This window comes from Taudactylus pleione, unplaced genomic scaffold (genome assembly GCF_031769625.1).
Source record: "Taudactylus pleione unplaced genomic scaffold, aTauple2 ptg000161l, whole genome shotgun sequence".
Lineage (NCBI taxonomy): Eukaryota > Metazoa > Chordata > Amphibia > Anura > Myobatrachidae > Taudactylus > Taudactylus pleione.
Window position 1 is genome coordinate 6,356,594 of NW_028284563.1, and position 22,270 is coordinate 6,378,863.

The window sequence follows — 22,270 nt, forward strand, 5'->3', positions numbered from 1 at the left end:
TGTAGTAACTGTACAGCAGTTGCTAAGAAAGTTACATATTACTTCTGCTATACATACCTGCTCTTCTCCTTCCAAATTGTGTACCACTTCAGGAACTTCTTTGTGCTGTGTAGTTTAGGGTGCAGGCAGTACTGTTGCCCTCTATGTCTTGACACGTGCATGGTGACACTACAGCAAACAACATAATTATTATTATTAGAAGAAATAAAAAAGAAGGCTAGGCATAGCTATTAATATAGACAATTATAAAGGTGTAGATGGCAGAGTTGGTGACTGTAATGACATAATGACTGCATGCATACTTTCAAATTAAAACAGCACTTGACAATGGGTGGAAGGTCGCCCGTGGTAACCAAAGTGTGATCTAATGCGACTTAAATGGTAAACATGGTCATGCTCTTAGCCCATGGTATAGCTACAGTAAGGGGATAGGCACTCAGATGAAGAACTTTCTAAAATGGTCAGCGTCAGCTGAAGAAGTTACCCATAGCAAGCAACCAATCAGCTCCTAGCTACCATTAAATTAGTACATTCTATAAAATGATATCTACGCCCTGATTGGTTGCTATGGGGAACTCCTTCCCCTGTCTTATTTAGAAGGTTTGATACATCACTCTTTTAATTCCTTAGTCAATAGCATAATTTGGTAAGAAGGGCCATCACTCCTCAAGTGTTCAGAGAGAGCGGGGAGAGAATAGTGGAAGGACCAACATCCCTTAGTGTTAGTACGGTGTGTTTACTGACATTGAGGTGCAGCTTCCGAGTCTCCCAGGCTGTGTATAGTATGTTGGGTTTTATGTTGCTTTATAGCTTGAAACCTGGATATAACGTAGGCATCTGTGGAACTGTATCTGCTCACTGTGAAGGGCTGGCAACATGTTGTATGACAGACAAGCACAACTAAGTGGCTCAATAAACAGTGTCCTTGGTCCCTTTATATTTTTATCTAGTTTTCATTTATTTGGACCGAAAAAAACACAATTCCCTGTTCTAATCTGACAGTAAGGGGCATATTCAATTAGCCGCAAAAAGTTGAGTACTTTTCGCATGCCGGACTTTTCGCCATCATCGCTGGTTTTCCATGCGAAAAAGTATCTTGCGCGTCCCCGCTTATCCCCATTTTCAATTAAAAATCAGTGAAAATCGAACCCGGCGAATTCGGGCTTGGCGAAAAGTCCTGTCAAAAATGGGGTAAACAGTCTGTACCCCTCGAAAAGCTGCACTAACATAGGGGATCACTATAGGGGTGTTCTAGTACCCCTAATAAAGCTAATCTGGGTACTTAAGTTTTCTCAATAGCTTGCTATTAGCGTCTTTGCATAAGTGGTGAAGAATGGCATTAAGCAATATTTTTTCATCAAAATAACTAATCCCAGCAAATTTGGGGTACATGAAAATGGGTGCTAGCATATGTGAAGTTTTAAAAAAATTTAAAAACACTTTCCACAAGTACCTGCAATCCCAAAAACACCTGCCCCATACTTGGGGGACCCCCCTAGAGTCTATTTCGCTAGTTTTTAAATTTGTCCCCCAACGTTGTTTTTTTTCGCCCCCAAAATGAAAGTGGTTGTTTGGGATGTACTTAAGTATTTTTAAAAAATTTTAGCTTTAGCTTTGGGGGACTGTCCCAAGGGTGCAGGGGGGTTCCCGCAAGTTTGCACCTCAAAACTCCAATTCTGCACTTTTTTCCTCCAGCTTTCATAGGCAAATCTTTTTTGCCAATTCCAATGCATTGACTTTCTGCACCGGCGAAAAGTCTTTGGAATTGAATACGGGGATAAGTTTTCGCCTGGTGAAATGACGTCATCGGCGAAACTTTTTAGCCGAAAACGGCTTATCGCGGCTAATTGAATATACCCCTAAATTGTCTCACCCTGTTTCCAATGTAACCTATTTCATCTGTTTCTATTTAGCCAATGGACGGAGTGAATTCAAAGCATAACATGAACATAAGAAAACATTTAAAAACACATAATTGAATGCAATTTTTAATCTCTAATGAGAAAACATGATAAATAAATACAAGTAGTCATGATGTCAGCTCCCAAGTCCACAGTATAAAGAACAGTTCCTGTGCCTACAATATACATTGCCACTCCCATGCCCACAGTATACGGTTATCCCTCATGTTCCTTGTTTGCCCACTCATTTCATGGTCTGTCCTTCCCTGCCCAATCAGGTCTATTGTCTGCTACCGCTGGACTCCTTGCTTATGCTTGTCTGCACTGATGTTGCCTAATTAATTCTCTATGGGGGAGATGTACTAAGCCATTAAGATTGATAAAGTGGACAGAGAAAGTACCAACCAATCAGCTCCTAAATCACTTTTCAAACACAACATGTAGGAGCTGATTGGTTGGTACTTTATCTCTCTCCACTTAATCACTTACCAAGGTTTAGTACATCTCCCCCTATGTCTCTTCCTGGCTTGCCCCATGTTTTATGTCTTGCCTGTTACTGCCCTTGCCTCATTCTCTGATCCTGGGCTCCCTGGGCACATGACAGCTAGTGAGCAGCAATACAGAGCTGGTGCGACTCCTTAGTGTTTGAGAGACACCAGGGTGTTACCTGTCACAAACCCTTATGTACTGTTGATTGTTAAATCACCTGGTCTATCCCAACTGATCAACTCTGCAATAATCTACAGCACAGGTTCTCAAACTCTGTTCTCAGGACCCCAAACAGTGCATGTTTTCCAGGTCTCCTCACAGAATCACAGGTAAAATAATTATCTCCACCTGTGGATCTTTTAAAATGTGTCAGTGAGTAATGAATACACCTGTGCACCTCCTGGGTGACCTGGAAAACGTGACCTATGTGGGGTCCTGAGTACCGAGTTTGAGAACCACTGATCTACAGCATTCATCCAAGTACATGCAGAATAGCCATTTCCCAACCAGCACTCCAAGAAGTGGACATGGGTATTATATCGAATTAGAAGCCAACACTGTTAGCCCAGTGGCGTAACTACAGCCCCCGCAGACCCCGCGGTGGCTTGGGGGCGCGGGGGCTTGTGGGGCACTGTGGCTGCAGATTCCATCGGACTAGCCGTCCGCATGAAATCTGCCAAAAAAGGCTCTCCAAAAATGGCCGCCGCTTCGGAGGAGACAGATGCTAGAGGTCCTACTGTCTGGCCAGGGGGGGGGGGGAGGGACTGCTACTGGGGGCATTGCTGGGGGGGTTACTACTACTGGTACTACTGGGGGAGGGACTACTACTGGGGGGCATTGCTGGGGGGATTACTACTACTGGTACTGCTGGGGGGCATTACTACTACTGGTACTGCTGGGGGGGGACTACTACTGGGGAGCATTGCTGGGGGGGTTTACTATTACTGGTGCTGCTGGGGGGGGACTTATGGGGGCATTGCTGGGGGGGTTACTACTACTGGTACTGCTGGGGGGCCTACTGGGGGGCATTGCTGGGGGGGTTACTGGTACTGCTGGGGGGGACTACTGGGGGGTTACTACTAAAGGTACTGCTGGGTGGGACTACTACTGGGTGCACTGCTGGGTGGGACTGCTACTAGGGGTACTGCTGTGGGGACTACTACTGGGTGCACTGCTGGGGGGGCTGCTCCTGGGGGGGACTACTACTGGGGGCATTGCTGGGGGGGCTACTTCTGGGGGTACTGCACTGGTGGGACTACTACTGGGGGCACTGCACTGGTGGAACTACTACTGGGGGAATTTTATAAGTGGCACTGCATAGGTGGGCCAAAACTGGGGGCACTGTATAAGACCCCTGACAACGAGCAGGTAATTTAAAAGTAATTAGAAGCCTTACTGTGGGGTATAAAATGGTGTCGGGGCAAATATGTAAGTGGCACTTTGGTAATAGGCATTACAGTGTGCGGCATAATGTGTAATAGGCATTATGGTGTGTAGAATAATGTGTAAGGGGCATTACGGTGTGTGGTATAATGTGTAAGGGGCATTACTACAAGGAGGAAAAATACTAAATACTACAAACTGTCTAGGGGGGTGGGGCACATTTTTAACTTTTGCACTGGGAGCCAAATTGCGTATAAATGGCCCTGTAATTATTTTACCAAAATGCCATGGGGGGGCCTCAGAAATATTTTTGGCAGGGGGGAGCAAAATTTATAGTTACGCCACTGTGTTAGCCCTAGCATATGTACCTCACAACGCTGTGCTAAAGACTAACTGGCGAGTCTCCACTCTCTGCCCTGCTCCTCCAATGTCTGACGCAAGGGTCAGCAGTGAGAGTAAGATGACAGGCTAATCTGCATGTTATAGCTGTTTTTTCACTACTGCCAGCTGCCAGTTATTCCTATAGGCAGCCATTGCTGGGATCAGTATTGTAGTTGCTTTGACGCAGAACCATCCTGACCGTAATTAGATAACTGCCAGAAACAAGCGTAGAAGCAGCCCGTACAGTATGGGGGGGGGGGTGTAGTCCAGGGTGTAACTGCCCCTCTAGCCCTCCTGTCTGTTCCTCACATTTACCATGGTAAGTATCACTACTTGTAACCTTGCCATTTGTAATCATAACAGCTTATTACAAAGCCTAAAATCAATAAGACTCTGAAGATAGATAGATAGATAGATAGATAGATAGATAGATAGATAGATAGATAGATAGATAGATAGTTAGGTAGATAGACATGAGATAGATAGATAGATAGATAGATAGATAGAAATTTCATTGTGCAATTGGTTATTACTAAACAAAAAATAGGGATATTTGTAGAATGATCATTTTCATGGACACTTTTTTAAAACTTGATACTATCCCCGGAAATTAGGGACAACTTTGCAGCATGTTATACAGTATAGAGGTTAAGCAGATGTTCAGAATGATATATCTCTAAGGAGCCGTAACATAGAGCTGAGTGAGTAATAAGAATATGTACATCTTCAGATGAGCCAAAAACATTGAGCTCTTGAAAAGATGAAGAGATAGAGATGTACAAAGCAGCGCTGTCAACTTTATGGGCAATCAAGTTTTTCTTAGCGCCACAGGCAATCTCACCAGGGTGCAAATTCTCATTATACCAGCTTCAATTTTCTCTTTTGATGAATTTCTATTCTATAACTATATAGTGATCCCGGTCAATTCATCCTCTGTGGAAGGATTGGGTTGGTACTGGAGTAGGATAACAGGACAAGATCCATCAAGCAATTGAAATTGACAATATTGAATTGATTTGGTGTACCATAGTGCATAGTACCGGTAAAAGGCTTTATTTGTCCTCTGTGGCTAGTGGCTGAGATACCTATTGCTATCTGGGAGAGAACTGCTCTGTCCCTTAGCTCTTAGGGGTCTATTTACTAAGCAGTGTTAGGAGACAAAGTGATACGGTGCCAGCCAATCAGCTCCCAACTGTCATTTTTCAAACACAGCCTGTGAGATGACAGCTGGGAGCTGATTGGCTGGTACCTTATCACTTTTCACTCTGTCTCCTAACACTGCTTAGTAACTAGACCCCTTAGTCATTTATTTTCACAACCAGTGGTTTGTAGTACTTGACTATGCAACCAACTGTCTTACTTTTTGCAAGACACATTGTGCTATTACATTTGCGTATGTAAAATCGATGATGCAATGTCCTAATCCCGAAAATAATTATAATTATGAAATTTAGGGGGATAAATATAAAAAACAGGCGCTGGATAGTAGTGATGATAGTAATGGATCAGTTAGTTGCAGTGTTTCCCCAGTTATTATGGCCAAAGCTGACACTGGGCCTGATTCAGACCCACTCGCGAGCGGCTGTACGCTCGCAAGTGGGTCGATGGTCTGCACTGAGCATGCGCACGACGGAGGGAGCTCCGTCGTGCGCATGCGCCAGACACGACGAGCGAAGGACTTTCCTTCGCTCGTTGTGTCCGATCAAAGGGGGCGTGCTGTCAATGTTGATTGACAGCACGCCCCCTTTGGTGGGCGTGCCGGGGGCGTGCCTCCCTGACGGGGGCGTTCCCACGGGAACGCCTCCCGTCAGAAGCCGGCCCACTGACATCACTAGTGATGTCAGTGGGAGTGATTTTGGCTCTGATAGAGCCAAAATCACTCCGGAGCTTGCGGTTGAAAACCTCAACCGCAGGCTCCGGCTCGCAATTTCGATGGTCACGACCATCGCGGCCATCAAAATGCACGCTCGTATAGCCTGTGGGTGGTGACCCACAGCTATACGAGCGTCCAGGAGGACGCTCCATGAAAAAGGAGCCCGGCCCTCATGCAGAGCGTGCGCTCTGCTCAGAGCGTACGGCTCTGAATGAGGGCCACTATCCACTGTTTTCCCAGCATGCAATACTTCTGCTTACTCTTTCCTATAAAGCTCTGCTTGTTGTTGATAGTATTATTATTTCTGTTGCATTGCCAGCCAGTGTCACTAGTGACAATGACAATAATGAATCCCCTATCTCAGGGGCATAACTAAAACATTATGGGCCCAATAGACAAATTTTGCAGGAGCCCGCAAAGCTTCTAGAGATGCACTTCTCTTCACAGAGGTTTTACATTTTATGTCCCATAGTGGTGTCCTAGCTAATTTTATGATCTATACTAGTGCCCCCAGTTCATATTATGCCACACAGTAGTGCCTCCAGTTCAGTTCACATTATACCACATTGTAGTGCCTCAAGTTCACAATAAACCACATTTTAGTTCCCCCAGTTCATATTATGCCTCACAGTAGGGCATCCAGTTCAGTTCACAAGATGCCACATTGTAGTGCCCCAAGTTCATATTAAACCACATTGTATTTCCCCCATTTCATATTATGCCACACAGTAGTGCCTCCAATTCAGTTCACAATAAACCACATTGTAGTGCCCCAGTTCACATTTTGCCAAATTGCAGTGCCTTCCGCTCACATTGCACCAAATCTGCTGCACATGATCCACTGTGAGGCAGCGAGCTGGTAGAAATGGATAAGCCTACAAACTATTTGCCATGATCTAGTATATTCAATACACTGTATTGAGTACACTACTATTGTAGCAAGTACTTTGCAGAATATCCCTTTTGGTATTCAATACAGTGTCATCTATTCTTACCATGCTAGATGGGACCCCTAAGCTTCCTAGTCCTGTAGCAACAGCATTCCCTGCACCCATTACAGTTCCACCCTTGCTAGCTTTAAAGTTGGCCATTGAATTTCTGGTGATTATAATAAGACAGACTCGGCTGTGCCACTTAATATTGATGCAACTGTGAAGACTGATGAAATCTCCATTGATAATGACGATAAAAGTAGATTTACTGGTAATCTGCTCTAAAATTGGTGCAAATGTATCATTATATATTAGAGATGTGGGGGCCCGGTTCTCAAAGAACCATCAATAACCAAATTTAGGGGCTCCAAGTCGAACCAACTCCGAGTTCAGAATCACTTGGGGGTACCGTGTCAAACCGAATCCCGGTTCGGATCTTCCCGCAGTTCGGAATTTGTATTTAAAAGGCGAATTCAGGTTTTGGATTGCATGCTAACAGGTCAAAATTACATCATTTTAGCTGTTTTTTCTATTTAAAATTTTTTTCAAAAACCAGATCCAAAAACAAAAAAACGAAGGTGAATCTGGATCAATAACCAAAACACGGGAGTCGGCGCACATCTCTATTATATATTAGAGATGTGCGGTTCAGTTTTCCTGAAAAACTAACACACCTGAACTTCTGAATCTAATAGAGTCCGAGTTGGGAATCACTTTGGGGTACCAAGTTGAACCTAGTTCCGGTTGGGATCTTCCAAATTCGGAACTTGGATTTAAAAAACAAACTCAGGTTTTGGATTGCATACTAACAGGTCAAAATCATTTTAGCTGTTTTTTCTATTTTTTTTTTTTTTAAATAGATCCAAAACCAAAACACAAAGGTGAATCTGGATCCAAAACCAAAACCAAAACACGGGGGTCGGCGCACATCTGTATTATATACTGTATTAGAGATGTGCAGTTCAGTTTTCCTGAAAAATTAACACACCCGAACTTAGGGGTTTTAAGTCAATTCAAGTCCTACCTTGGATCACTTTTGGGGCTCGGGTCTGCTGTAAGCTCGGAATTCGGATTTATAAAACAAATCTCAGGTTTTGGATTGCATGTAAACAGATCCAAATTACATGATTTTAGCTGTTTTATCAATTTTAAAGCAATCTAAAGCCAAAACCGAATCCAAACTAAAACACTTGAGGGCGGTTTTGCCAAAACCACAAAAAATAGGGTTCCGCTCACGTTTTATATATATATATATGTTTTGTGCAGTAGTGCTCTTCTGCACTTGTACTAGGTTTGTTTTACATGTGCATACCAGGGAAAGGCCTCCCGTGGCACTACAGCTTTCTTAATTTGTTATATTGTGGGTGGATAATGGATCAAGTTAGTTTGCCAATTTCTCCAAAGTTGTTATTCCCAAGGTTGACAAGCATTCACCCCTGTTTCATCACCATACAACGCTTCAGATGTGCAAAGTATTTTTTCTTTCTGGCACGCAGCCCTTCCCGCCACAGAGAATAACACTTCCACTGTGCTGGGCTGTGCGGCTTCATGAGTAACAACAAGCCATCAACAGCTACGTCATGGACACATTCCAGGCTGCGGGAGGAGGCATACTGCCATGGATTTCTCGGCAAAGCCAACATTTCTTTTTGACTTGTGTTTGTAAATAAATACTACCGGATTCTACATGTGACCAAACACGTCAATTACCAATTTTGAAAATTACTTCAATTTGAAACTTTTAAATGAATGCTCACCGTTACTTTTCCTATCCCTATAAGTGTATAGGGTTTGCAGGTTCAAATAAAAGGATGACATGACTTTATTGGAGTGGAAATGAAGCAGAATCAATTTTAGTTTAAATAAGCAATTTTGTTTTTCTTTATATGACCCAAACATGTCAAATAATGGCAAAGAAATAGTGACGTTTAGATTAGGAATTGACTGAATTCAAACCAGATGGCATATGTAGACAAGAAGGGAAAATGTGGCAGCAGGATGTTGATGAAACGAGATAGAACAAGAGGTTATGAGGGGGGGGCGTCAACAGAAACTGGCTCTATGACAGAATGGTGGCAGACAAATGTAAAGGAGGGAGGGGATTGTGCAACATCCACAATAACATTAAAAGATAAAGATAAAGATGTCGATCACCACCCAATATGAATTCCTGAAAGTCAACGAGGGAAGAAAAAGATCTATGATGGAAACACGGGAAATTAAGACAAAAACAATTGAAATGAAGACAAAATCTAATATAACCCAAAATTAATCTCAATCAAATGAAGAATCTTGGGATTTAAGAACAGGAGGAGCAGACAAAAGTTACTCAGGTGCTTGTAGGGACCTTCAGGTCACTACCTGGCTCTCTGGCTGGAGCAGTTTGTCAGGGACGTACTTGCACAAATTCAGGAACCGGACTGATGCAGATCATCCTCATTTCATGGCAATTCTCAGCCATAGGTGTAAAAAACATTGAATGTCAGAGTGACCACGGTGTCATGCGTTATTCCATCTGGGGACTAGGGGGAGTCAGGCAACCTCCCTCTGATTCCTAGTTTTGCTTTGTTACTCTCTGTGACCCTGTGTTCTCTGTATTGGTAGTGATGGTGTCTGGAGGATATGCGGTGAGAAAGTTGAAGACATAATGTCAACATGGTCTGAATACCGCCAATCAGAATTTCGACATGTTGACATTTGACATGTAGGCATTTACAATGTTGACATTGAATTATGACTGTCGACAGCCATAGCAGAAATGTATGATAGCTTTTCTAAAGGTGAGAGACTGAATATATGTGTCAGTTATTACTTGTTTATGTAAATGTATATATACTGTATATATAAAATATTTTCAGATCTATTTTTCTGATGTTGTTCCCCTATTGATATCAATACGTTGATCAATATTGAGACTATTCTTAAATTTTAGGGGTTTTTTAACCATTGGTAGACTATATTGTAATTGCTTCATATTTTGTGTTTTTTTTTCCTTCATTTTTCTGTTATTCTAGACACTCTTAGGGATCCAAGACCATCAATGTTTTCATTGGAAAACACAAAATGATTTTCCGGGCCTGGAAATTAGTGCCAGAGGGTTGAAGAAAAATGCAAATATTTCCAGTAGAACCTGATATTGCATAAAAGTACAGAGTATTAATGTGATAATCACTTTGGTAAACCTGTGCCCAATAGAGGAATTTCCTAATAGGGCACAACACACGGCTGCTACAGCAACTGTAAGTGATCTCTGTCACCACTAGAACTTATTAGATAATTGGGATCCCGGCTCCAGAATCCCAGCCGCTGGCTTCCCGAACATAAGTATTGCGGATTAGGGGAGGGTTAGGTTTAGGGTTAGGCACTAAGGGGGGAGGGTTAGGTTTAGGATGTGGGGAGGGGGGAGATTAGGTTTAGGCACTAGGAGGGGGTTATGTTCAGGCACCTGGGAGGGGCAGGGGTAAGGGTTAGTGGTAGTATACTTACCTACGGGTGTCGGGATTCTGACTGCTGGGATGCTGCTGTCAGTATTCTGACCGGAGGCATTCCGACCACCGGGAACCCATACCCAACCCATAGTTGGCACCATTACATGTATCTAAGGAGCCTATTAATCAATGTGAATTGCTCCGTTAAACATGTGAGCACAGATGTTTCTAGGTGTTTTTCACATTTTTCACATTTTTAAGTGACAGACTTGGGGTCAGGATGTAGTAATGCAGAAAACAGCCATTGCCAGGGGTTTACTGCAATACATAGGGATCCCCATATGTATTAAAAAGGGTCCACAGCAGATATGACCGACTTACGGCACAGCATGCCCCATACAATCCTGTAGGTGGCGTTGTCAATAGAAGCTAATGGGCTGCTTACAGCACAGTGGCCTGCAGAGGGAACCAAAGCATCCCTACCCGATAATGGGCACTAGCGCGTGCGCATTACTTCACCCAAGTCATAATCCCGGGAGTGAAGACAGCTGGGTATCAAGGAGCTGGCCCTGCAAGAAGATGTTGATAGATTCCAGCCGGTAAGTAGACAAATATTTCTGCCCCCATTCATTAAAGCTGCAATGCATTGTGGGCCTGATTCATTAAGGATCGCAACTGCAACAGCGCACGCAGTTGGACAATTGTTGCGTACTGTGCATCCATATGCATCGCAGTGCGCGTGCGAGAAGGCACCACTGCGATCACACAGACCACGCAGACTGATTGACAGGCAGTGAGCATTTGGGGAGGGGGTCGGAGAAACACAGGCGTGCCTGTCCGTTTGAACGCCGTTGCAGGGGCGTGCATAAATTAGCCAGTGTGATTGAGTACTTACTGCGTGCTACAAGGTTAGCAATTTCTAAGTAGGGTCGTGGCTGCTGTAATTCTGCATGAGGTACCGATGGTACTCGATGTTGCCGATGTTTATGGAGGTTTGCAAGGTATTACAGATGTGAGATAGCGGTAGTGGGAGGCAGTGGACATCTCTATGCCGGCAGTGCGACGGCATTGCGATAGCATTCATTAGCATATTTTCACAGCAGACCAGCGTGCGATTACGGAGCTGCGATCGCAATAGCGATCCTTAATGAATCAGGTCCTGTGTCCACTGATGTACATATGTGCCTCGATAACTATTCATTATATTTGAACGCTACAGATGGCATCGGATCCATCCACCTACGATCCATCCACCTACTCTGGGCCTTGCAGTGTGCATGCCTGAAATTAATTAATGCATGCTCAGTAGCCAAATTAGTAGTGAGCATAGTGATTATTCTGTATATCGCTGCAGCTCTGGAAATAATCCTGAATATATGGACAGACATTTTTATATTATGCATGAAATATACAAAGAACACAAGTAAACGTAACTTTATATGGGATGGGATATAGTTAATTTACCGGCGGCCGGGATGCCGGCCGTCAGAAGCCTGACCCGGGACTAAAGCTAGGCATCTAAATCCCGATGCCTATCTTTAGCCCGATGTCGGCATCTCGAACGAAGGTAAGGGGGGCCCTGTAAGGTGTTAGCCGTGGGGGGATTAGTTTTAGGGACCCCAGAGGGAGATTAGGGTTAGGCACCCCCCGGGGAGGGTTAGGCTACGGAGACAGGGTGTTAGGGTATGGCAACCCCCAGGGGTAGGTTAGGGTTAGGCAACCCCCGGGGGAGGGATAGGTTTAGGGTGCGGGAAGGGGGGTTAGCATTAGGCACCAGAAGGGGAAGGTTAGGGTTAGGTACCAATAATTGAGGGTTATGGTTAGGGGGGGGAGGGGTAGGGTTAGGCTTCTTACTGCCCCTTTCGGCATCTTCATTGAGCGGGCTTCCGGAGTTTTATACCCATCCTCTTTATATTACGGGTGTGTACAAATGGACCAACATGACTATGTAAAGAATAACCAATTGAATGACCAGGTATGTATGGGTGAGCTGGAAGGTGCAGTAAACCAATGACCGCAGTCAGCCAATGTGCGAGGTGCATATCCTATCAATCTACTATTACTGTTGTTTATCTGTTGATGTAGCGCCACTTATTGAGCAGCGCTGCGCAGGGAATACTATTCCTATCAGTCTCTGCCCCATAGGCGCTTACCGTCTATGGGCTTGATACAGAGTTGTATGGTATTTGCACAGAAGCAGGGAAGGGGTTTTGGAATACTGTACAACTAATATGCTAATGAAGCAGGAGGCATCTGGTGTAAATCGGCGCCTCCTGATATCTTTGCAGATCTGAATGCTGCGTCCTAAACGCAACATCGGATCTTCTGCGAGACCATCGGCCATCAGATTACCCCTTGCAGCTCCGTAGCTGAGGCCAGGGAAGTCTATATCGCAAGCAGAGGAGTAGCGTGGTAGCATGGCGCCAGGAGAAAGTGCATGACATACCCTCCGCCCTGTACTAAGCTGTGCCAGTGGGGTATGGCCAGCCTGCGGGGGAATACTGAAGTGAAAAGAAAAACAGCAAACAGTGACAGCATTGAGGTCCCATTGGGGGAATAGAAAGCTTCGGTGATGCACTATATGACAGTAAGGGGTAACTCCTTTGGCACTGCTTTATTTATGTATAGCACCTAGGATCTGACTTTTATCTCCTTTGAATCATTGTTATTAGTCAATAGAGCAGATTGTATTATATATTCTGATAATTTAACTTAAATTGACAAAATATATGTACTATAGTGAGATTACACAGGGTGTACAGCTTATTACTGCCCCGAGCAGCTGTCACTGGAGTGGGAACCCCTATGGGAAGCTCCCTTCTCAGCTATGCTCTTACTTAGCAAATATACATTGCCCCTATATTAATGTGAGTACTACTAATCATGTTCTGTCTACCACCATTATTATTATTTCAAGTCTCCTAATATTTTTTAAAAGACCTTTCAAATAACACTTTGTGGTCATGTCTGGGAATACCTCATTACTTTAAATAGCAAAGCAGCAACTTTGTTTAATCTAATACCTTATAAGTTATAACTGAAGCTTAGGACTACCTCAGATGTGTCACTTTTAAGTCCATTGAAGCACAATGAGGAGAGAAAGAGGGAGGGGACCAAAGAGGAGAGGGGAGAGGAAAGTGCTGATCAGAGAGGGGAGATAGCAGAGGCCAATAAGAAAGGAGAGGGGAGGGGTCGTGATAGAAGCCAATAAGAAAGGAGAGGAGATGGGAGGTGACATAAGCCAATAAGAAAGGAGTGGACAAGGACAAAGAGCCAAACACAAGATAGAGAGGGGAGGGAATTAAAGAGGTGAGAAGTGAATGTATTCAATCTGACAGGTGACAGAAGATGATCACAGAGGAGGGAGGGCAGGAAAGGAGGCAATCTGGGCAGCTTGAAATGTAGAAACGGATCTCAGATCCGTAACTTATTTAGGATATAGAGCAAACCAACCGAGATAAAACAAACAGGCGGCTGTCATACTGAGTTGCGCCCATGAATTCCGGAACCCTGGGTGGCGCCCTCTGTCTATTTTGGCGCCTGGAACTAATGCTCCACCGGTGCCACCCTCGCTACTCCCCTGGTCGCAAGACACACCCCCATTGATGACGCCCCCATTTACTGGAACTGAGCCCAGCACTGCCCACAACCAGGCTGCGGCTTGAGGGAACTGCGAGTGATCTCGCAGAGGGAGACCTGCACATGGGCAGTACAGATCCTGGGCATGCGTAGGTCGCTTACAACAATGAGTCCGACCCTATATTTTCTAACACAAGGCAAACACACACACAAGGGTACAGTTTAGTGAGAAGGTAATTTATCTACTGTTTATGTTGTTTTTGGAAGTCTGGGAGAAAACCAGAATAACTGGAGAAACACCATGCACAGGGGCGTTACAATACAAACCCTGACGGATAGGATCCTGTTTGAGAATTAACCTGAGACAGCAATGCTAAACACTATGCTACTGTGCTGCCATTCATCTAAACCCGTTTAGGTCACCTTAAGGTGCATATCCACTACACGAGTGTAGAACTACTCTACGATTACAACATCGTATTCGTGCAATCGTTCATCATCCTGTGCAGTGGATAATGTGCCCACATTGGACAATATGTCGTTCAGTGCAGGCACCCTCCTTCATCCCCGACTATGCACAACCTGACGATCGCGATGACAGATGCCGACAATGACCAGCGGGAGTGCGCATCGCTGGTCGTTGCCGGCATAATTACTTCACGATTAATGAACGATTGAACAATAACGCTGTTGTTATCATTCAATTTTTCATTTTAATAGTGTAGTGGATATGCGCCTTAATTTAGAAAAAAAAAAAGTTTAGCAAAATCATTTAGTATCATTGCTCTAAAAGTATTCCCAGAAAAAACTTATGTAGAACACATTTGGCTTTAGTAAAATCATAAGGAAATGCACAGACCAGCTGTGCCTGAGAGAATGTAGGTCATCTGCAGTCAAACATTTGGTGGAACTGGCACAACAACGGGAACTGCAATCTATAAAGTAAACAGCTCTGTGATTAATTTTCATTTGCAAGATGTGCCGGTGAATTCTCAGTTTCCCCATTTTAAGGTGGATTATCCGATTTGGTATTTCATATTACCACAATCCTACAACTATCGCACATGTATTGTTTGCTAGCTAATTAACAGGATGTGCCAGTTTGTTCTACCTATTCATTTTGTCGCACTGCATTTTTGTATTGAAGCTCAGGTTTCAAGGTTCTGTCTAAACAATTAATACAAAAGTGTTGTATAAAGTTTCATAATACAAAGTACATCAAAGGCTTTAGTGATCTTTTAAAGAAGAAACCAATGATACAGTGATGAAAGAAATCTATAGTTTATTCAACTTACTGCATAAATAGCTATGTGTGTTTTAAATGTATTTAACTGCTATAGTGTAACTCATTGTATTTAATAATACCCTACTGTAAAGATTGTCTCTTAAAGCCATGATTTTAACTGCAACTTATGACACAAAATCAATGCGAGACTACAGATACGTTTTTGTTTTTTGTTTTTCAAATTGTAGCTGTGGTCAAGTGTTCTAACTTCGCCGTGTTGCCCCGAAAAACTTCCTTATGGGAATAATATAACAGTTCTTGACAAGTGGTTTGCACGTTTCATGTCAAAGTACATTTTTAAGTTTGGGGTGAGTCTATATAATTTCTTATAACTGTTTTTTAGCTTATCAATGTGAGCGCTATACTGTTTTTTTTTCTCAGAAGCGATAGGGATCTCTTATTGTAGCATAATGGTCAGTATCATTACCTCACAGTACTGAGGTTTTGGGTTCAATTCCCACAAAGTCCCGATCTGTGTGCAGTTTGTATGTTCTCGCTGTGCTTGCGTGGGAGCTGTCCTTTTGCTACAGTTTCCTGTGGGGGAGATGTAATAAGCCTTGGAGAGAGATACAATGGGGAGAGATAAAGTACCAACCAATCAGCTCCTGTAATTTTCAAACAGCCTTTAAAGTAACAGTTAGGAGTTGGTTGGTACTATATCTCCGTCCACTTTATCTCTCTCCGAGGCTTAGCACAAAGACCCCAAAGTACATTTAACTTCTTACCGTTACTTTACAGGCTGTGTTTGAAAAATGACAGTTAGGAGCTGATTGGTTGGTAGTTTATCTCTCTCCACTTTATCTCCATCCAAGGCTAAGTACATCTCCCCCCATCGAAAAACATACTGGTAGGTTAATTGGGGTCTGGCAATAAAAAATTAACCCATGTGTATATTAGTGTACATGTGGTAGGGAATATAGATTGTAAGCTCCACTGTTGGAGGGACTGATGTGAATGACTAAATATTATCTGTAATGTGCTGCAGAATATGTGTGCACTATATAAAATACTGTAACTCTTAATAATGTTTTTAATTTAGGTCAATTTATGGGGAAAATATGGAAATGAAAAGGGTTTTTTTTATATATTTTATACAGTTAGCGCAAACCCATTAATTTCCCTGATATAATCAGTTCTCTGCAAAATCGTGAACTAAATTTGTTTTTTTTTCTATTTTCAATTGTAAGGAGTGAAACGCTGCACTGCGACCACAACAAACCCACCAAAGCTTTGCTTGCATTGTCTAAATTGCACTTTGTTATAGGTTCTATGGTTCTACAGCAGATTTGCACTTTTGTGCCACGTTGGTAAATACCAATCTTTCTATCTATGTATGAGTGTAATATTTTCACAACAAAATTAGACACAAACTACAACCTGTTTTTAAAAATGTCAAAGAAAATAAAAGTGTGACATACACTGGCATAAGATATTATTTACATATATAATTAAGCAACATTTCTGCACAGTGTAATTTGTAGAAAGTGACTACTCCCTTTACCAGTAGCTAAACAGGTGCTGTCTGTCTCAGTCTTTTTGTTTATGGCTTGATCCTGGCATCCGTGAATTTATAAAAGGAAAACATCACTGTCATCCAATACAATGTACAGTAAAAGCTATACAGTATGTGTCACACAAAGGCTTCTCTCAGCAGGTTTAATTCCACTGTTCACAATGACATTTCATTCCTCTTTTCAAAATGACCGAGTGCCTAAAGTGTGCCGGTGCACACTTTAGGCACTCGGAAAATTATTAAATATCTGTTGCATTCGCCAATACTATAGATTTTATAAACACACACACATACACGTATGCGCTCTTTAAATACATAATTTCAATTTTAGTTTTTACTCTAGGTGGTAAATTTACTAAAGTGAGAGTTTTTAGAAGTGGAGATGTTGCCCATAGCAACCAATCAGATTCTAGCTATTATCTTCTAGAATGTGCTAGTCAAATGTAAAGTAGAACCTGTTCTAAAACTCTCATTTTAGTAAATATACCCCCTAGGAATCTAGTTTAAAGTGTACCCTTCATGAACTTAATTTTGTGGCATTAACCAAAATCCACAAATGTACAACCTATCATTTTTGTAGGAAGCAGTAGGGGGGAATGACCTGTGGGGTACACCCCAGTGCCCTGTGGATCCTGTCACCCCACTATTTTGTTTAGCCGTTGGTATGGGAAACAGCAGCTGGGAGTTTTTAATGCCACCAGTTTTCTATCTGTTACAAAGAACAAACGAGAGCAGTGGAAGCTGTCAGCTACAGTAGATGCTACCGTACTTGCAGCTCCTGGTAGATCTCCAGCAGGTCTACAGCAGAGCTGGGGGCCAGGCGATTATTGGTCAAGGAGTATGTTATTATAGGGTACGACGAGGGTAGTTCTATACACTGGCCACCAGATTTTAGATTGGCCACCTCTGTATACTAGGTAACTGATTTGGCACAGGTTTATACAGTCCCCACCAGAATTTATTCTGCTTTATATACTAGGGGAGAGGTACGTCAAGACCCTGCCTATCAGTGTAGTGGTCCTCAATATTTCTGATGTGCTGTATGCCCAGACTGAGGCGCTGCCTCTCCCTACATTAATAGGTTTCTAGGTATTGAATATTAGTTCATCTTGAATAATAGATCAATTTTTCAGCGAAGTCACTAGTTCTCAGCGAAGTCCTGATTTGTCTTTTGACGATCATTGATTCAGGCCACAGACTTGATGCTTCCGCTGCATAAGATTTAGGTACAGTGCTCTCAGTGCAGTAAGTATTTACAGCCTGTAGGTGTCACTGCTGAGGCTAGAGGAAAGGTTTGGCTGCAGACTAGTAGTTTACACAAGCAAAGCAAAGTGCATTGATGGAACTGTATGTATACATAGATATTTCCCTGATTACATTGGTGTGCTGAAGTGGTGTAATGATGTGGCGGGAGCAGGGCCAGTTCTACGACTAGACAAACATAGGCAGTCACCTAGGGTGCAAGGGTTAAGGACGGGGGGTGCCTGAATCACTGAATAATAACATACTGCTAAATTTAGTTAATGACCTGGGAGTGCTGTGCTAGGGTATGATGTCACACCCCAGACCGCACTCCCAAGAGGAGTAGACGCTGCTTCACAAAATGTAGGAAGCGGGTGCGTGGCAGCAGGTAAGCGCCTAAGGAGAGGGGGCCCAGCGCATCGAAGGCAGCAAGAGCTACATTGAGGCCTAATATGCAAATTCTTCTAGCACTGCATAATTTATGCCCCCTCATGTGCTTAAGGGTCACGCTGATGACGTTGGATATGTGACCAAAATGTACATGTACTGTATGGACTCTGTCAAATGGTAATACTGCATATAGGGGTCTATTTACTAAGCAGTGTTAGGAGACAGAGTGAAAAGTGATAAGGTGCCAGCCAATCAGCTCCCAACTGTCATTTTTCAAACACAACCTGTGAGATGGCAGTTAGGAGCTGATTGGCTGGTACCTTATCACTTTTCACTCTGTGTCCTAACACTGTTTACTAACTAGACCTCATAGTTTTAGATACAATATGCTACAGAATGTACCTAACAAGCTGGTAAGGGGGCAAGATTTGCAAAATACACTTTTGGACAAAATAAAGTGAACTAAATGGTGTCTATACTGGACAAGTAAGCACTGTAGGAAGTATTAATTGAAAAACATGTTACATAGCATTTCTCATACCCAGAAAAATGACCAAGCCCAGTGATTAGCAGTAGTGGGTTGCACTAGACAGGGTTTGAGGACCATAGAACAAAACATGTATATAGCAAGCAGCGGCATCATATTCAAGAACAGGGGCAGGCAACCTGTGACACTACAGCTGCTGTGGAACTACACATCCAATCATTCCCTGCAACACTTTTGCTGTTATGTTATGCGAAAACTCAGCGGGGCATGCTGTGATGTGTAGTTCCACAGCAGCTGCAGTCCAACAGGTTGCCTACCCCTGCTCAAAAATCTAGCTGGAAAATAGATGGTCATTTTTAAGTAAACTTATTACAAAATGGTATGCATTGCTTGCTATAACTAACATATCTGAAAAAAAGCTAAAGTTGAATTTCCATTTTAACAATTTAGCTATTAATATGAATATCTGTCATTGTTTTTACATGAAAGCCCCATTACTCCAATTAATACAGTTGAGTTCCATCCACAGGACCCCTGGTATAATACACAACACTCCCATTTTCTGGTTAAACAATAGAAAATGATGGGGAAAAAATGACTTCTTGGCTTTAAAGCATTAACTTTCTTTGAAAATGTGAATTAATTGTATATTTTGTATATCTGTCAATTTAAGTTAGATGTTCTTAGACTTAAGTGAAGAGAGCAAGAGCTATATCACCAAGTAATGGTGGGTACACACTGGGCGATTAAAGTGGACGACTGAACGATAACGATATCGTTATCGTTCAGTCGTCCACTTTATCGTCCATTTTTATCACAAAAACGATGAACGATAACGACGACGTGCGTTCCCGCGGGTCGTTCATCATCATCGTTCATTGGGTTAACATGCAGGCCAACCTGACGATGTCGTAAGGTTGCTGCATGTTGGGGAATGGGGGAAGAGAGCCCGGCGCTGAACGATATCATTAATGATATCGTTCAGCGGGTGTGCTCAATGTCATGAACGACATTGGGGACACACTAGACAATATCGCTCAGGGAGCATATGGTCTAGTGTGTACGCACCATAAGACTGACTGATGTGAAGGATTCTTTTAGAGATAAAGTGGACCAAACCACATATCAGACCCCAACTAGTAAAATAATTTATTCTAGCAACATACTGTCCCTTTGAAGCTATTAAACATTTATTCTAGCAACATACTGTCCCTTTGAAGCTATTAAACATTTATTTTAGCAATATACTGTCCCTTTGAAGCTATTTTAGACATGGGAAATTAAATTCTAGATTGTATTTGTGTTGTGAGCAAGCGTATCTCCTCAGATTCATTGTTCTACTAATAGCAGCATACAGAGAAGGGGGATTTGCAGTGTTTGTAAAAATAAAGGTGAATATGAAAATAGGAAAGATAAGTCATTTTACTTAAAGATTACCGAGCTTGCATTAGTTATCAGCACTATGCTACTGTAGTTACCAGCATTACCCCTTATCCTATGTGACCTCACATCTAACTCAAACAGTTGGGCTTTAGTAAGTGTTTAAATAAGTGTTAATGTGTTAAATGGCACTTTAACATTAGAAGAAAATGTTCAAAGGGGCAGAATAGACAGACCAAGTGGCTCTTATCTGCCGTCAAATTCTATGGGGTATATTTACTAAAGTGAGAGTTTTTTAGAAGTGGAAATGTTGCCCATAGCAACCAATCAGATTCTAGCTATTATCTGCTAGAAGGTGCTAGATAGATGTTAAGTAGAATCTGATTGGTTGCTATGGGCAACATCTCCACTTCTAAAAACCCGCATGTCAGTAAATATAGCCCCTATGTTTCTAATATCCTTCTTATTTCTAATATGATAGAAGCACAAGCTGAAAGTTCATTATTTTATTCATCGATTATTTTATTTATTTATTCATTCATTATAATTGTATAAGGCTCATTAAGAAAAAAAGAACACCTGTTTTAGCAAAACATCTGGCAGATTTGTGCCATATGCCACCACGCTAAAGATCCTAGGCGTCACACCAGGTTATAATACTATGGGGTATATGGGGTAAAACATCAGGCAGTCTCGCATTTGGCTCACCGGTGCCTGCATTCCGCAGTCTATTTCATATAGCCCATATGTGCGCTTGTAATGCAAAAACACATGAGCCCCATCAATTCTGTAAGGGGGGTAAGCAAACTGGAATTAACTGTTGCTTGAATGAGAATATAACAGAAAATGGTACATACATGATCATCTTTTCCTCGCAGTATGGATGTCTGGGTTTAATTTCCAGTTTCTGCACCTCTGTGAATCTTATTTTTGGACCCTTTCTGGGACATTTGCATTTAAACCCTGGAGAGAACAAAAAATATATGAACTAGGGCATCTTACAAATTCAATAATGCAAAGTCTATTAGAGTATTAAACAGGTTAAAAACCAACACCGATATTTGCATACATTTGTGTAATACATCATAACATACACACAAAACAAATACAGGCAGAATGCAATTGACATTAAGTAACATTTAACATGAATTAATGTAATAAAGTTTCCATGCAGTATACTTGGCAATGCATTTAAAGTTATGCATAGAACAAGTTAATCTAGTGCACAAGTAATGACAAACATAAACTGAAGAATACAGAACAACACTGACATGCTTGAATATATATATATATATATATATATATATATATGTATATATATATACAGAACAGTTAAATGCATTTATACATAATAACTGCAAAGTCATATTTGGGAATTTAGTGGTTAATCCAAGAGAGGAATTTGGGAGACTCACCTTCAACGTGCAATGTGCAAATGGCTATAAGGAGCAAAAGAAATGCCACTGGCAGGAGTTTCATGTCCCAAACCCTATAGTGTTCTTTATTGATGATGTGCTTCTGTCTGTCCCCCTGTGGTGTCTCCAGTGGCTCTGCTTGTGCTGAGCTCAGGGAAACCTCGCTGTCCAGATGCCCCTACTGCCTTGATTGTGAACCACCTCCAGTCTGAGACTTGCCTGCCTTGCTAGTCCTCTTTTAAAACAGATCCTACAGCCCAGGGTACAAAGTCATTAACATGCATAGCAACCAAACTAGTCACTGCAATTTCCTCACTCTATGGAGGGTGGGGATTGCTCGCTTACCCTATCCTGTTCTGCCTGAATGGAGTGGCTGAAATACACTGAGGGCTGTATGCATTTTGTAACTGATATTTTTTTTTAATTCTCTAGGGTGAATTTACAATGAATGAGCTTCTTCATATTATAAATGAAAGTGGCAGGTTTTTTTTTTAGGGGAGCAAAACATTCATCTTGTATACATATAATAATAAACATTAATTATGTTGCAAATTTAGGATTAAAACCAAAAATAAGTTTGCTTTCTATATTA

The 22,270-nt window shown here is 42.2% G+C and overlaps 1 protein-coding gene across 1 annotated transcript in view; it reads right to left on the reverse strand.

Annotated features, from left to right (window-relative positions):
* Positions 1 to 21,999, reverse strand: part of CXCL14 (C-X-C motif chemokine ligand 14) — a 32,035-nt gene extending 10,036 nt beyond the window's left edge. Inside the window, exons 1-3 of the mRNA XM_088475086.1 lie at positions 21,679 to 21,999; positions 21,121 to 21,226; positions 58 to 168 (exon numbers count right to left, since the gene is read on the reverse strand). Coding sequence (XP_088331212.1) covers positions 58 to 168; positions 21,121 to 21,226; positions 21,679 to 21,742 — 281 coding nt within the window. The 5' untranslated portion in view covers positions 21,743 to 21,999. The remainder of the gene's footprint in view (positions 1 to 57; positions 169 to 21,120; positions 21,227 to 21,678) is intronic.
* Positions 22,000 to 22,270: the final 271 nt, after the last annotated feature.